Here is a 14,217-nt window from a genome sequence, read left to right on the forward strand (position 1 = left end):
TTTCAAATGGACCCAATGGACTCAATGGCGCTACACTTTTGCTCGTCTGGATCGTTCTTGTTGTCTTACACCGCTGTATTCCGCTTCTACTTTTCATTCTGCGAAAGAGAACAAGTGTTCTCAATGCAGGCATAGATATTTCTTGGGCGAATAGTCATTATTGTAGTATTCCGATAGGAAGCGATTGATGAGAGAAATACTAGTCAAGGACGACGCTTTATGATGCTGGAACCAATCAGATCTCGAATCTCAAGTACGAGTTGACTGGACAAAGCATCAGACTTGAAATTTATCCTCCGAGCACTATGAATCATGATGTCCACGTTTTCAGTAACTTTGGGACATTTAGCCGATATAAGGTTGATGATGTATTGCTTTGTCAAATCCACTTCTAAAATGTCGATCTTGGCCATACCGTAAAGCTTTACGCCAAAAACTTTGAGATGCTCTTGTTCTAACATCTAACAATCGTTAAAGATAGTATGTCTTTGGCAATCGATAGTCGTCGAGATAGTCTTGCAAAATCCAAACTCCTATTACTTCACAAAGCCAGTCAGAAGCACTTACAATAATCCTCACATGCGATCAGGCAGTATTTGCATGGTTAGAATCAGGTCGAAAGTGCATTGTTAGACCAACGCGGTTGGGTTTTTTGCACTAGAGAGTTTTCCCCTGTATCTGGTGAGCGTTGCGCAAAAGTTTTAGTTAAGGCCATTCGTGATATCTCATATGATGGATGCATTCGTTGGTTTCAAAGCTGAGCCAAGGACAAAAATCACTGCGCCTGCATGTATTGGATTTCAATTGAAGGTTAGCTGCTGATAGTTTGCGCACATGTTCTCACTTATCAGCAGTTGATATACAATTCAACGACCTATAATTTGTGGCCGCTCAACCTTGCTGTACCACTCTTAACTTACTGTACCCCTCTCGATTCACTAAACGCGTGGTTCAAGTTTCCAGGGTACTCTTCTGGTCTCGTTTGATGAACTATTCTTTTATTCACATTTACAAAAGCCTTCAACACGCTTATTTCAAGACTATTGCAAATCTTGTTTCTAATGTCCATCGCTTCCACAGACCTCTCAAAAAAGTAGTTTTTCACAGTTCGGCATGGCTGAAAACGCAATCGCCTTTGACTTTCATCATCATCAGAGGTGGAACCTCCGGACTTGCTGTTGCCAACCGTTTGTCAGAGGATCCAACTGTAAAGGTGTTGGTTCTTGAGTCTGGTAAAAACTACCTCGGAGATCCTAGAAGTAACATGCTTGCTGGTTGGCCCGCACTTTTTGGAACAGAGGCAGATTGGAATTTTGTAACTACACCACAGGTGAGTTGTTTCCTATTCTAATAGATGCCGTTTTGATGAATTGTGGCTTTAGGAGTCGCTGGATGGCAAGGTTATGGGAATTTCCCAAGGACAAACGCTGGGCGGATTCAGTGCAATCAATTCATCTGTTTTTATGATACCATCTCAGGTGGGTATAGACGCATAGGCATCCTTGGGCAATCCTGGCTAGGACTGGAAAATCTTGGCACCATACTTTCGCAAATTTCACACATTAACCACACCATTGGAGGCTATGGAGTGTCTTGGACTCCAGAACAATCATTCTGCAAACATACCATCTTCTGGTCCTATTCAAGCATCATTTCCAGTCGCTCCTAAGTTTGAGTTTCCAAAATTATGGAACGAAACTTTCAAGAACCTTGGCTATGGCTTTAGTGGTGATGTTTCTGACGGCACTGCATTTGGACCATACTCAAATCCTGCTTCCGTTGATCCAAATTCTGGACAACGAAGCTATACAGCGCGTGCTTACTATGAGCCTGTAATTCACCGAACCAATTTGGTCGTTCTTACTTAAGCTACCATTACCAGAATCATTCTAGAAGAAGAATCACTTCCATTGATAGCAATCAGGGTTGAGTTTTCTCATGAGGGAGACTATTAAAACTCTAAGAGCTTTCAAAGGGGTCATCCTCGCGGTTGGTACACTCCAATCTCCTAAAATTTTGGAACTTTCTGGTATCGGATCTCTTGAAGTTCTCCATAAGCATAGGATACCTGTGCTGTATTGAAAACCCCAACATAAAAGAAAACCTTAAGGATCACATCATTAGTGGTATTAGCTTCGGAGTCAATGACGGGGTTGGAACTATTGATATCTTGCCCAAGGAAACCCCAAAAGCTTTGAGTAAAGCGATGACTGAATACATGACCTCACAGTCTGGACCATTCGGTCGTGCTGCTGTCATGTCTACCTCATTCGTACCTGTTGATGATTTCCAAACCAAGGAGGATCGAGACGAGCTAGAAAATTTGCTGAAAGCATACCCATCACCTGCGAGTGATCTTCATCACCACAAATTCGTCCGCTCCCTTCTCAGAGGCTCAGAGCAAGGCAACGGCATAATATTCATGTATGCTGCTCAAGGAAATTTGGGGGCTTATTTTCCAAAAGGGCTAATTGTGGCTGATATGCCAGAGAATTTCGTCACGATAAGCGCTTTGCTATTGAATCCGCTCAGCATTGGATATGTGCATATTTCTTCCGTAAATCATGTTGATGCTTCTGAAATAGACTTCAATTATCTCAGTAATCCCCTCGATCTTGAAGTGCTGGCTCGTCATCTTCGTTTCGTTGACAAGCTTGCAAAAACGGAACCACATTATTCATTGCTCAAGCCCAACGCAAAACGCAACAAGCTATACACTCGCTCGAACGACTTGGACGAAGTTAAGAAATACGTCAAGAAAACGGGCATGTCAGATTGGCATCTTGTTGGAACCTGTTCCATGCTGCCTGAGAACAAAGGGGGGGGGGGGGGGTAGTTGACGATAAAATTATCGTGTATGGCACCAGCAACTTACGTGTATTAGATGCAAGTATCATGCCCATTGTACCTAGAAGTAATACCCAAACTGTTGTCTATGCTGTTGCTGAAAGAGCTGCGGACATAATCAAGGGCACGAGCTGGTCTGAGCATCTTTAAGGTTATCTCGCTTGGTGGGAATCTCAAGAGATTTTCTTGCCAGTCTCTGTCGTTATCAGAGCTTCCTCCCAGATTCAAACAGTCTATCACCTCTAGACTCCCTAGTTCAATTTCGTACGCGTGGTATATCAAAAACAACTGTTTATTCTTAATTCCTTCAACGGAAGATGTCGGGTTTCTAGACTAGGTAGTATTACTAGTATTCCATGGGAGCTTTTCCGCAATCCTGCTATTTTTGATTGTGCTTATTGTGACCTGTACGTCAATATGTGATCTGCCAAAGCGATCTTCAATGTGGTGCTTCCAAATGCATCTTTTGTGTTATTTCAGAAACTCTCTGATGGCTTTTTGAAAGCCTAACTTCTACCGAAAATGATGTAGAAGAGTTTCAGCAAAGGTGCTTTTCGCGGTTATTTTCTTCGTTGATCTGTACAAGATTCTTACGGTTATTTACACCAGCTTTCAAGTAGCCTCAATGATATCAAAATCCTTCAAAGTTATTGTTTTGGATCAATTCGATGATCAAAACTATTCCAACGTATCAAACATTTTGAATTATCCAGAACCTTTGGTTTTTGATTAGACCGTAGTCTAAACTATCGAACGCCCTGCGCAGGATATGCGGGATGTAGTATATGACATATATAACGATTGTCAGTGTAACTGAAGATTGCAGATCTCAGGCAATTCAGTTTTTTGAACATACTTTTCTGAGGAAACAGATGAATTTTGATAATGGAATACATAGGTATTCACGTGGAGAGAATGTTCAGTAACAAAGCTTCAAATTATACGTAAAAAAGGGGTTTTCTACATTCTAAGTAACAAAATTTGCTATAGTATACATCAAACTATTCTCAATAGCAAAGAGAAAACAATATAAAAAATCCAAATAAAAGTTTATAGATCCTAACCCAAAATGAGACTTTTTTGGCTTTAGCCGAATCAGGTATCGTAATACAGATTGGTCGTACAAAATCATTTATACAGAAGAAAGAAACTTTTGAATACATGGTATAGTACAGTACCCTAGTACTCATCTAGCGTTTTGAGAAAGAGCAATGGTTGACGCGAAAGACACTAAAACACAGACCAGGTCTTCGAGTGCTTAAAATTCGATTTGTTGAGCAAAGAAGTCTTGCATGAAACTAAATTTGTCATCGCTGGAAGTGAGGTAAGATGATCCAGTGGTTTCTCCCAACCACATGACTTGTTTCGCATCGGAAGTGGTAGCAGGGAATTTGGCGAGACGTCCTCCATTAGGATTGCCAGTCTTGATGAAGTTCGCCCAGTATCCGGACATTTGTTCTTGGAGAGCGTAATCTTGTTCGGTCCAGGTGAGGTTGTAGTAGGTGGGGATGTTGCCGAAAGCATACCATAATTCAGCACCGTGATAGACTCCCTCGGTTTGGTTAGGTGGAGAATGTGTGAAATAGTAAACGTAGACGTTGCTCTTAGCTCCGCCGGCATACCACGATGTGGCCCAGTCCCAAGTTGAGGTACGACTTAAATCGCGGTACATTTCGTTGCTCAAAGTGTTAGCGTTGGAGTCGTTGGAGGCGGGGTACAAGTCGAAGAAGCGGGTAGAAAGGTTGCCGAACATCTCGGTGTACTGGGTGGTGAAGGTGTCTAAAGTGAGGCCTGGCGAAGGGCTAGAGCCGGACTCATCGGCGTTGTTTCCGGTCAAGATAGGGATATCAGAGTGAGCATTCAAGGATAATGATTGTCCATAGTTGTGGGGAAGAACATAACCATCGATAACAGGGCGCCAAGCAGGGGGCTCCATGAAAGCACTCACATTCTCGAAAGCGGTGCCAACGAGGACGGTATCGGAGTTGAAGTTGTATTCCAGAAGAGTTTCCATGCTGATGTTGCGCAATTCAGCAATTGTGGTGACGTTTAAGGTCGATAGGAAGTCTACACCAGCTGCTTCTGCTGCGTCCTTATCCCGGTGACTGGTAGCCAGAGTGTATGTCTCGGGGTCATGAACACCTCGGGCACCACTTTCTGGGATACATCCGACGATCATTCCCTCAGTCAATGGGCTGTACATCATGTCCAAAGCACTAGCAGATCCAGCAGATTGACCACCAACAGTCATGTGATCTGGATCACCACCAAAAGCTGCGATTTCCGAACGAAGGAATGTTAAAGCTTGGATCTGATCTAAGAGACCGTAATTACCAGAGGCGTTATGGCCCGACTCTGTAGACAGGTCAGGGTGAGCAAGGAACCCAAATGGTCCCATACGGTAGTTCAAGGTCACAACCACAATATCCTTGGATGCAAGGTGAGTACCATCATAAGTTGGCACACTTCCAGACCCAAGCTCAAATCTTCCTCCGTAGATCCACACATAGACCGGGAGCTTGGATTTCGCTGTGGCATTGGCGGGTGCCCAGACATTCAGATACAAACAATCTTCCGAAATAGCTGTATTACCTGAAGTAAAAATGCCAACCTGGCTAGCACCTTGGGGACAGTCGGCACCGAAGGTAGTTGCGTTCAGGACGCCGGACCAGGGAGCAGGCGAGGTGGGCGCAGTCCATCGTAAGGCATCAGTGGGAGGGGTAGCGAATGGAATGCCCTTGTAAACATTGACATTGCTGTTGAGTTCGGAAACACCACCTTGGAGTGTACCGTAAGAGGTGGTTACTTGGCGGTTGGCGTGGCTATGAATGGCGGCTCCGGAGACGAGACGACTGGCTGCGAGACCAGCGAGGAGAGAGAGGTAAACCATTCTGAGGAAGATACTAGAGACTGTATGGAAGGGTTGAATGGATGGAAAACACCTGGGGAAGATGGGAATAGGTCAAAAGAGAGTGACGTTGGCCAATTATTCAAAAAGAGAGTGGAAAGTATGTAATGAGATTTATGGAGTTAAGAAAGTCAAATACAGAAGATATTTAGACATCTATATATGTATTTGCGTGTATGTATGTCTGTATGGATATGAATTCGTGTTTGTGGATGTTCATCTACCTACCTAGTTACTCGGAATTCACGATGGACCCTGAAGACATGTCTCTTCTCAAGCCTCCATAGCCACAAAGCGTCATCGTCGCGAAGATTACGCGGCAACGCATTTTTCATGAAGAATCAGTTCTGACTAGAAATTTCTCCTTTAATCGCTGACCGAGTTTGTTCTTTTTGCGGGGCAAAACACGTAAACATTGAGCATTTCTTCGGGGCAGTGGTGGGCGGATAATGACGAATATTATATAAGTACCGAAACGTCCGAGTAGGGATCCCGTAAATAAAGGTTTGCATCCGAATGGTCTGTGCACAAGATTTCCGAACCAAATATACACTGTCATTAATATGTAACATCATGTACCGTACCGGCTTTACTATGTACTTATTTTTGAACTAGCTAGATCTATTTGTTCTATTTCCATCAGAATACATTTTCTCCCCAACGCATAATTGATATTTTATATATTTTATATTACACCGGTGTTCTCTAAGCCCCCTTCTCCATCATGTCAAGCGTCTGAACAAATCGAAGATACTATATCAAAATCTCATGTATGAGGCTTCTTCTCTCTTAGTCTTTCCCGTTTAAATGAGCTTGGCGGGTTTCAGTGAAGGAGGTGAGGGTTATCGATGGTCGGTAGTTGAACGGTGTGAAATTAAGCATACGATAGCAGCTGATGGATTTGAGGGTGTTCAATTTATAATGGGGAACTTCTCTCGGCAAAATTCCAATTTTGTAGAATGCGTATTTATCGGATAATCTTCCCATGCCATGTATCATCAAGAACTGGACGCAAAGCCTTACTACCTCAACAATGATTTATACAGCACCATGCAATTCTTGTACGCGTCAACGGGAGTGGCTCCCGCTGGTTTCTAAAGTATAAACATGTGTTCGTCAATATGCAACTTACGCTAAGCAACCATTCGTATGCAAATGAGATGATGATCTTCATAGAGAGGATGTCGGGACCGAAAGCTCATCAGCGACGGATGGGTAGCTCCAGCCTTTCCTGAGAGGTTTGGTGTTGGACCTGTTATACTTATACTCTTGCACAGTATATCTGATTGATTAGATCATTGCTTCCCAAGTTTCACTTATTCATTCACTAGTTCGTCTTGTTCGAGTACTTTGTTTTGATAATGCGTCTTTCCTCATCTGTTCTAGCTCCACTAGGAGCGACAGTCGTTGTAGCACAAAATGCTACTGCCTCTTCCTCAATGCCACAAGTTACTTTAGACTATTGTACCGTTCAAGCTGCTGCTGCAAATCTCTCGGCTGGCATCTATAAATACCAAAACGTTCGATTTGCAGCTGCTCCATTGGGTGATCTTCGATTTGCTGCTCCCCAATGGCCACCCGTCGAAACTGAGGTTAACGATGGTACACTTGCCGTATCGAATGTTGCATGCACCACCGCTGAGGATTGCTTGTTCATGGATATCTATGTGCCAGCAAATGCTACGGGAAAGAAGCTTCCTGTTTTGCAATGGACTTATGGGTAAGTAATGTTCCATACTTGCTACTAGAGTATACACCGATAAATACTAACGAAAGATGTATTCAGAGCTGGAGCAAACAAATCCCACACTACGCCCGAAGGTCTCTATGATCTCAGCAAAGACTTCATCTTTGTCACCTACAATTACCGAGACGGTATTGCCGGTGTTGCGAACGGACCAACCTTTACTCACGAAGGAGGCGCCACCAATGCTGCCGTTCGTGATACAGAACAAGCCTACAAGTGGACTCGCAAGTACATCAGTGCTTTTGGAGGTGATCCAGATAATATCGTTGCTTTGGCTTTCTCTGCTGGTTCCTCGCAAACGCTTGATCAGATCACCCGTTATGGAGGCAATGCTGAGCAGCTCTTTGCTCGCGCTTACCTCACTTCCCCAGGTACAGTGCCTGGTGCTGGTCACCAGCAAGCCGAGGCTTTTTGGCAAAATGTCTCGACTACTGTTGGTTGTAATGGTGGTGGTTTAGATTGCATGCGTGCAGTTAATTACACAACTCTCAACGCAGCCGTCAACGATGTTGTATCTTTATACTCATACACAACACAGCCACGAGTCGATGGTGATATAATTAGTGATACTTGTAAGTTTTTCCATCAAAACTTTTTTCTTTTCGATTCTTGATTTATCAATTGACAAATTGCTAACCGATGTTGTATTCTAAAAACAGACGAGGCAGAATTTTACGCTGGTCACTACAATTGGACCGGACCATTAGTCATCACCCACGAGCTTCACGAGAAGAACAGCGACGTTACAAGCGGTATCAATAGCACCGCTGATGTTGCCGACAAAATACGCATGTATTTTCCCGGCATCACTGACACTATCGTCGACGAAATCCTCGCACTCTACCCCGAAAGTGATTACGCCTCTCCCGGACTTCGCTTCTCAGACATAGAGCAAAGCTTCGAATTGACCTCACACAACTTGGCTTTGACCAACGGTCTCCACAACCAAACGTGGAATGCAATGGTTGCGTTGGGTGAAGCTACTCATGGTACTGATCAGGATTATTACTGGTATAGCACGTACGCTCTCTCGGGGGATATTCAGACGAGTCCGGTCAATGTCACCACAGCGCGGATTATGCAAAAGTATCTTTTGTCTTTCGCATTGACTGGCAATCCTAATACTCTTTGGCCAAATGACAAAATGGAATGGCCTTTATATAACACCAGTACCAATGGTGTGGAGATTGTTTTCAATACAAGTATGTACTTGCAAGCGGATTCTTTAGCCAACGCCAAATCTCGATTCTGGAATAAGGCTCTGTGGTACTAGGATCTTGGTTATTTCTCTGCAGTACATAGTATAGATAGATGGCAGATCAAAAGATATAAATTCGGAGGATTCCTTCATTGTTTATCATCCTCATTAGCAACCTACGGCAGCCTTGGTTGACGCGCTTCAGACTTTAGACAATCATATGCTATAAAAATGTTACTAGAACAAGCTTTTCCTCCATCTTCTTAATTGGTGCCTTAAATCACTCAAACTCTTTTCTGTTGCCCTTTAAGCGTTTGAAGTCTTCTACTTATCACGAAGCGAACAGACAGACAAGGTAACAACCGGTATGAAACGAAACGTATGCCTAATTCTGAGAAAAGCTTCGACTGTCGGAGGAATCCCTTCGAAACAATAGTAATACGAAAAGCTTCCAAGTCGCAGTGGTTGTATTCGCAAGTTAAACAAATACGGAGAATGAAAGTTGTGATTTTTATCGCTTCAATGATTTCTATCGCTGGGAATAGTCTATGAAGAGTAAATTTCACCTGGCCCAGGGAAACTAACAAAACAATAGGGGAAAAGGCTATCGAGATAACAAATGTATAAAACATTTAGACCAAGCCGGTCAACTCTCTCGATTTACTTTGAGCAGCATGGGATGAGGTAGAGCATTCGTTGATCTACGAGACTTGTAAAAATGAAACTCGTAGCAAATCTTATATCTTCATTTTATTTAAATAGCAGATCAAATTGAGGTATTTCAATACAAGCATAGTTTTTGTTCTATTCATTTTAGATACGATTCAACTTCTATTCTACGCCCACTAAACCATACCTCCTTCCGTACTCACTTGCATCACTACTCAAGATGTGTATTAATATATTGCGTACTACACAAACGATGCTGAAGACGCTCGTTTAAAATCGACATCACCGTGTTTGCTTTGAATTTAATTGTGCAGAAAAAGCCAGTTCTAGGCTCTCAGAAATGCTTACTAACCAACTAAATGAAATGAAGCTCTAAAAGGAAGGAGGGTAGGATTGAATAATGACGTCGAGTCTCGAGATATCTTCTCATGGAGAGTTATGTTGCACATCTACATCTCTCATTTACAAGGCCCACCCTGACAAGCGTGTGAAGTGGACAGTTGTAGGCGTACTTGATTTCATTGGGTTTAATACTAGGTAGGTAGATCGCGCGATCTTGATGGCAGATACTCCATGGTCTATCCAATACTATTGGAATTTCATTCTTGATGAGAATGAGCACAGGGTCTACTATCTTTATTATCAATACCGATTGAACTTTGGTAGGTATTTTCTTCCTGTCAAATAGAGAGGGAGATTTTGTATTTTAATTTACTGAACATGAGGTTTAAAAGATATACCGCACTTTTGTCATAGGAACAACCTCCTGCAATGGTGCAATCCCCTAAACACTCAACACAGCCCGATACTAACATTTTAGATGAAAGAAGTTTATGTGCAAGCTAACCAGGAACATTACAATATCTGTGGAAACACCAGAGATGTGTATACTAACCCCACAGTGAGCTTGAAAGAAGAAGCGGGGCCGGAAGATTGAGTTGGTCAATTTCATTTTGTGCCTTAAGAGATGTTGAGCAAACGTATGAATTGAATTCTTTCGTTGATGTTTTTATTGTTTGAAAGGAGGATCTCATAGTTGCATACATTCCTTCAAGCACCAGCATATCATGTTGTTCGAGCGATCCAAAAGATAAGATAGCTTAAATCGCCGTTGAAGATCTCAACGCTACGAAATAAAGTACCGCCTGGCTGCTCGCTAGCTTCTTAGAAACCTGCTACCTCTCAACTCTAGTACATTTAATGATAGCTTTAGTACAATGCACTAGATAATATGTAAAAGGCCATCTGTACTTGATAGATCTCCCTCGATCCTCCTTTCATTCTTCTCTCATTTGCACCGACAGATATATGATTACCATATATCAATACGTTTCCTGCCATATATACCTATATCTGAAGCCATATCGAACATACACGCATGCATAGATTTGTAGCACGACCGTATAGTCCAGCCAAATCATATATAGACGACGTAAGCCCTGTGCATTATGGGATTGTAATAGTTGATCCTAATGAACTTTTTCAATAGCACTGTCACCATCCGACTAGAACTCCGAACCAACAAGCTTTGTTATTCGTCAACATGAAGAAACTCTTTACCAGCTATAAAGTGTCCAATACATGGAACGTCTTCAAAGCAAAGAAGAAGTTCCCGGAGAAAAAAAGCCTGTCGAAGCGATAAAATTCGAAACGACTCCCGTACATGGTATATACAAAACCGACAAAACTGGAAGAAGATTTCTCGTTGCCATCCAACCAATAAGCAACCGAAGAGACAGTGAAGGTATATTTCAAGTCGCTCCTACCAGTACTTCTCCCAATGTTTCCTCTGATCAACCCTCTTCCACAAATAGTGAGGCTAGCGAAAGCCTCCCCGCCGAACAAGTCGCTGCAGGCTACAGCTACCTTCGCGACCAACTTGAGGTACAATACAGTGAGATTTTGAATCGTTGGATGTTCAAGGACGAGCTAGAAAAGCGATATATTCGACCCGTCGAATGCGACGGGCAAGCGATCCACTTGTTTCGCCTCGACAACCCCGCTATCTATGTTGTCGTTGTAATTGAAAAGGTGGGGAGAAGTGGGAAGCCATCCTTAAGGCCCAAGGCACCTAGAGATCATAAGGGTATCAATGAAGATCTCTGGTGCCGCAACTACCTTGATGACGTCTTCAGAAAGATGGAAGATGAAGAGGCGGCAAATGCACGACAGGAAATGGCGGAGAAAAGACATGACGCTTGGTGTGAGACGGGGGATCAACCTTATTTGAAGATCCAGAGGTATCTGCAAAGAGCTATTTCTTTTGCTGCACCTTTTGCAAATTGATTTGAATGGTATCTATTGGGAGTGGATATTTGAAGTTGTTTGAGCGTCTCATGGAAGCAAAGATATCCTTTTCTTTATGCCAACTGGGCATAAAGTCATTTTATTGCATGTTACAGCTGCACTCGCAGATATGCCAATTGGAAATCAATTTGACGACATCAATGTGATCTCTTGGAAAACAATACACGACCACGAATTCATCTGATCATCGAACTTCAGATGAACAATCAGAAGGCTTCTAGGCGCCCCTAGTTGTTAGCAGCCAAGTTTCATCTTGAATCCAAGAATGAGCTTTATTCTCAAACAGACATTAGACGGAATGGAATCTTCAGATGAACTTTACACACTGCGCCGAAACACCACAAGATTTGCAGGAACAGGATTCATGATGAAATACAATCATTCCGAAACGTTCACTCAATCCAGAACGTCTCGATAAACTTCCGACGTCAAAGTTATAGTTGTACCCACAAAAGAATCCATTCAACCAACAAGAATGCGGCATTGATGTTTGGTGCTCAGATTGAGCGGAAGATACTTGCGTAAGCTTCCCGAGTCGATTTTTCTTGCGAGGTTTTCGACATTACCAGATATTTGGAACATTGCAGTCCTCATCTCTTACTAAGAACGATACTTGTGGATGCCATCCATCCTAGATTGTCAGCATTACTACAATCAACAATGGCATGGCTGAAGTATGAAGATGTACCTATTATTAGGGGTTTGCCGGCATCAACAGGGATAAAGAATGCCGTTAACATGGTTACCATGAGGATCTCCATCGCGCCTACAGTAAGTATTACATTACTGGCCTGCGCCTTGCTGAAATTAATCTCCTGTAATGCTGGATATAAATTTCCTTATGCAAGGCCTGTCCGATAACTATTGACCCCTCTTCGATTAAATACAAAGTCGACTACTTCCGTCGCATTGTCGCACAGTTGCACAGTCGAAAAACAGAGTTTGTATTCACCAGTTTAGAGTTGTACCCAACAACACCTGATACTCATCACGTCAAATCACGAAGTCACACAGCTACCTCACCATTACATTGTCTTATGATCATAGTACAACACACGACGAGCTCATGTCGGCAACTATAACTTTAACGATGGCGCAGACGTCGGGAGTTGAATCTGCATGTCCTAATTGTGGAATGGCTCTACCGCACAACAGTTCGCAGATCGCAGCTGATGCGCAGAAGGAGATTGAAGAATTACAAGCTCAAGTAAAGTTACTGACGGATAAAGCGACCGCCGCAGGTAGTCTTTCTCTTTATAAACCTTTGATCTTCCAGTGCTAACGATATTGCCAGTGGATAAATGGGCAGACTACGAAGACGAAATCCAAACACTTAAAAGGGCGAACTACCAACAAACTACAGAACCTCAGCGCGCAACAACACCAACACAAGGGCACACTGAAGACCGACTTGGGAGCCCGAGTCGTTTCTCATATCTGCCTGTCCAGAATCGACTTTCTTCTCTGCTATCTCGCAAGTCCACACCGAATCTACAAGCTCAGCAACCGCCAACACCGCCAACGCCTTCTACAACGGAGTTAGTAGCTGCCTTAACGAGGGAGCAAGGGTTACGACAGGCTGCGGAGGGCAAATTAAATGAATCCAGTGTCGAACTGGAAGAACTGACGGCACAGCTATTTACACAAGCCAATGAAATGGTTGCTACGGAACGAAAGGCTAGGGCGAAACTCGAAGAGCGAGTTGAAATTTTGGAACGAAGGGATGGAGAAAAGAGAAAACGACTGGAAAGGCTTGAAGGCGCAGTTCAAAGGATTGAAAGAGTCAGGGGTCTTTTGGCACCGGGACGATGAGAAGAGAAAACACGACGACACGACTAAATGCATTAGGATAAGACAACGCGGAGCACAGATTAGGGAAAAGGGGCTACGGAGTTATGTGCGTATGCGGCAGAAAGTCGCAGTTTCGAGTCATGCAAAACCATCCCAAGAGAAAGAACGGTTTACAAGCCCCGAGATATCTTCGGCAGTAACAAAGGCACAGATATCAAGGTCTCAATACCATTCCCAACCAGCGAAGTTCCCTCCTACCAAGCCACGGCCACAAAACAGTCATCCTTCTCGTCCAAGACTTCGTGACGTATACAGACCAGTGCATTTAGCTGAGGCCTCGGAAATGGAAATTTGGCTACTAGATCTATGGAAAGACTTCCTGCTCGAACCTACACCTTACCTGGTTTTATCTGCTACCCTCTACTTGGGCCTCTTTATAATATTATTGCAGTATTATCCGACCATCCTGAATATTGCCTACTTTCTTATTCAGCTCATACCTTGGGATGACGATTTTGGAGCACCGGGCTATCAATTCTGAGTATACCTTGAAATGCATTTGTTTGGAGCGTGTTAAATATGATACCCTACTTGTATATATTTTTTCTATAGTTTTTTTAATACCTGCCAGGTGGAGGTAGATTAGTATCCACCATTAATATTAATTATTTTCAGATCAAAATATATCACAATCACAATCACGTCTAACAAACATCAGATGATAGAAGGCGAAGCTGGTGGTATCTCATT

At 43.0% G+C, this 14,217-nt stretch overlaps 6 protein-coding genes across 6 annotated transcripts; 5 read left to right on the plus strand and 1 right to left on the minus strand.

The window, feature by feature from the left end:
- Positions 1-1,061: 1,061 nt before the first annotated feature.
- Bfra_001938 (putative glucose-methanol-choline oxidoreductase protein) lies at positions 1,062-2,997 on the plus strand (the record flags this gene model as incomplete). The annotated part of the gene is given in 7 exon segments (XM_037332363.1): positions 1,062-1,093; positions 1,108-1,330; positions 1,383-1,478; positions 1,521-1,832; positions 1,918-1,989; positions 2,048-2,832; positions 2,868-2,997. The coding sequence occupies 7 exon segments, from the start codon at positions 1,062-1,064 to the stop codon at positions 2,995-2,997; spliced, it is 1,650 nt and encodes a 549-aa protein (XP_037196517.1).
- Positions 2,998-4,105: 1,108 nt separating this feature from the next.
- Positions 4,106-5,737, minus strand: Bfra_001939 (putative carboxylesterase protein; the record flags this gene model as incomplete). The annotated part of the gene is made up of 1 exon (XM_037332364.1): positions 4,106-5,737. One exon carries the CDS (start codon positions 5,735-5,737, stop codon positions 4,106-4,108), a length of 1,632 nt encoding a protein of 543 aa, XP_037196518.1.
- A 1,379-nt stretch (positions 5,738-7,116) lies between these two features.
- On the plus strand, positions 7,117-8,775 carry Bfra_001940 (putative carboxylesterase family protein (secreted protein) protein; the record flags this gene model as incomplete). The annotated part of the gene is made up of 3 exons (XM_037332365.1): positions 7,117-7,475; positions 7,542-8,074; positions 8,162-8,775. The coding sequence occupies 3 exons, from the start codon at positions 7,117-7,119 to the stop codon at positions 8,773-8,775; spliced, it is 1,506 nt and encodes a 501-aa protein (XP_037196519.1).
- Positions 8,776-10,950: 2,175 nt separating this feature from the next.
- On the plus strand, positions 10,951-11,655 carry Bfra_001941 (uncharacterized protein; the record flags this gene model as incomplete). The annotated part of the gene is made up of 1 exon (XM_037332366.1): positions 10,951-11,655. The coding sequence occupies one exon, from the start codon at positions 10,951-10,953 to the stop codon at positions 11,653-11,655; it is 705 nt and encodes a 234-aa protein (XP_037196520.1).
- Positions 11,656-12,336: 681 nt separating this feature from the next.
- Bfra_001942 (uncharacterized protein) lies at positions 12,337-12,758 on the plus strand (the record flags this gene model as incomplete). Its single annotated transcript, XM_037332367.1, has 2 exons — positions 12,337-12,447; positions 12,597-12,758. 2 exons carry the CDS (start codon positions 12,337-12,339, stop codon positions 12,756-12,758), a joined length of 273 nt encoding a protein of 90 aa, XP_037196521.1.
- An 8-nt stretch (positions 12,759-12,766) lies between these two features.
- On the plus strand, positions 12,767-14,008 carry Bfra_001943 (putative ribosomal protein l32 protein; the record flags this gene model as incomplete). The annotated part of the gene is made up of 3 exons (XM_037332368.1): positions 12,767-12,917; positions 12,971-13,458; positions 13,547-14,008. The coding sequence occupies 3 exons, from the start codon at positions 12,767-12,769 to the stop codon at positions 14,006-14,008; spliced, it is 1,101 nt and encodes a 366-aa protein (XP_037196522.1).
- Positions 14,009-14,217: the final 209 nt, after the last annotated feature.

This window comes from Botrytis fragariae (assembly GCF_013461495.1).
Source record: "Botrytis fragariae strain BVB16 chromosome Unknown tig00000006, whole genome shotgun sequence".
Lineage (NCBI taxonomy): Eukaryota > Fungi > Ascomycota > Leotiomycetes > Helotiales > Sclerotiniaceae > Botrytis > Botrytis fragariae.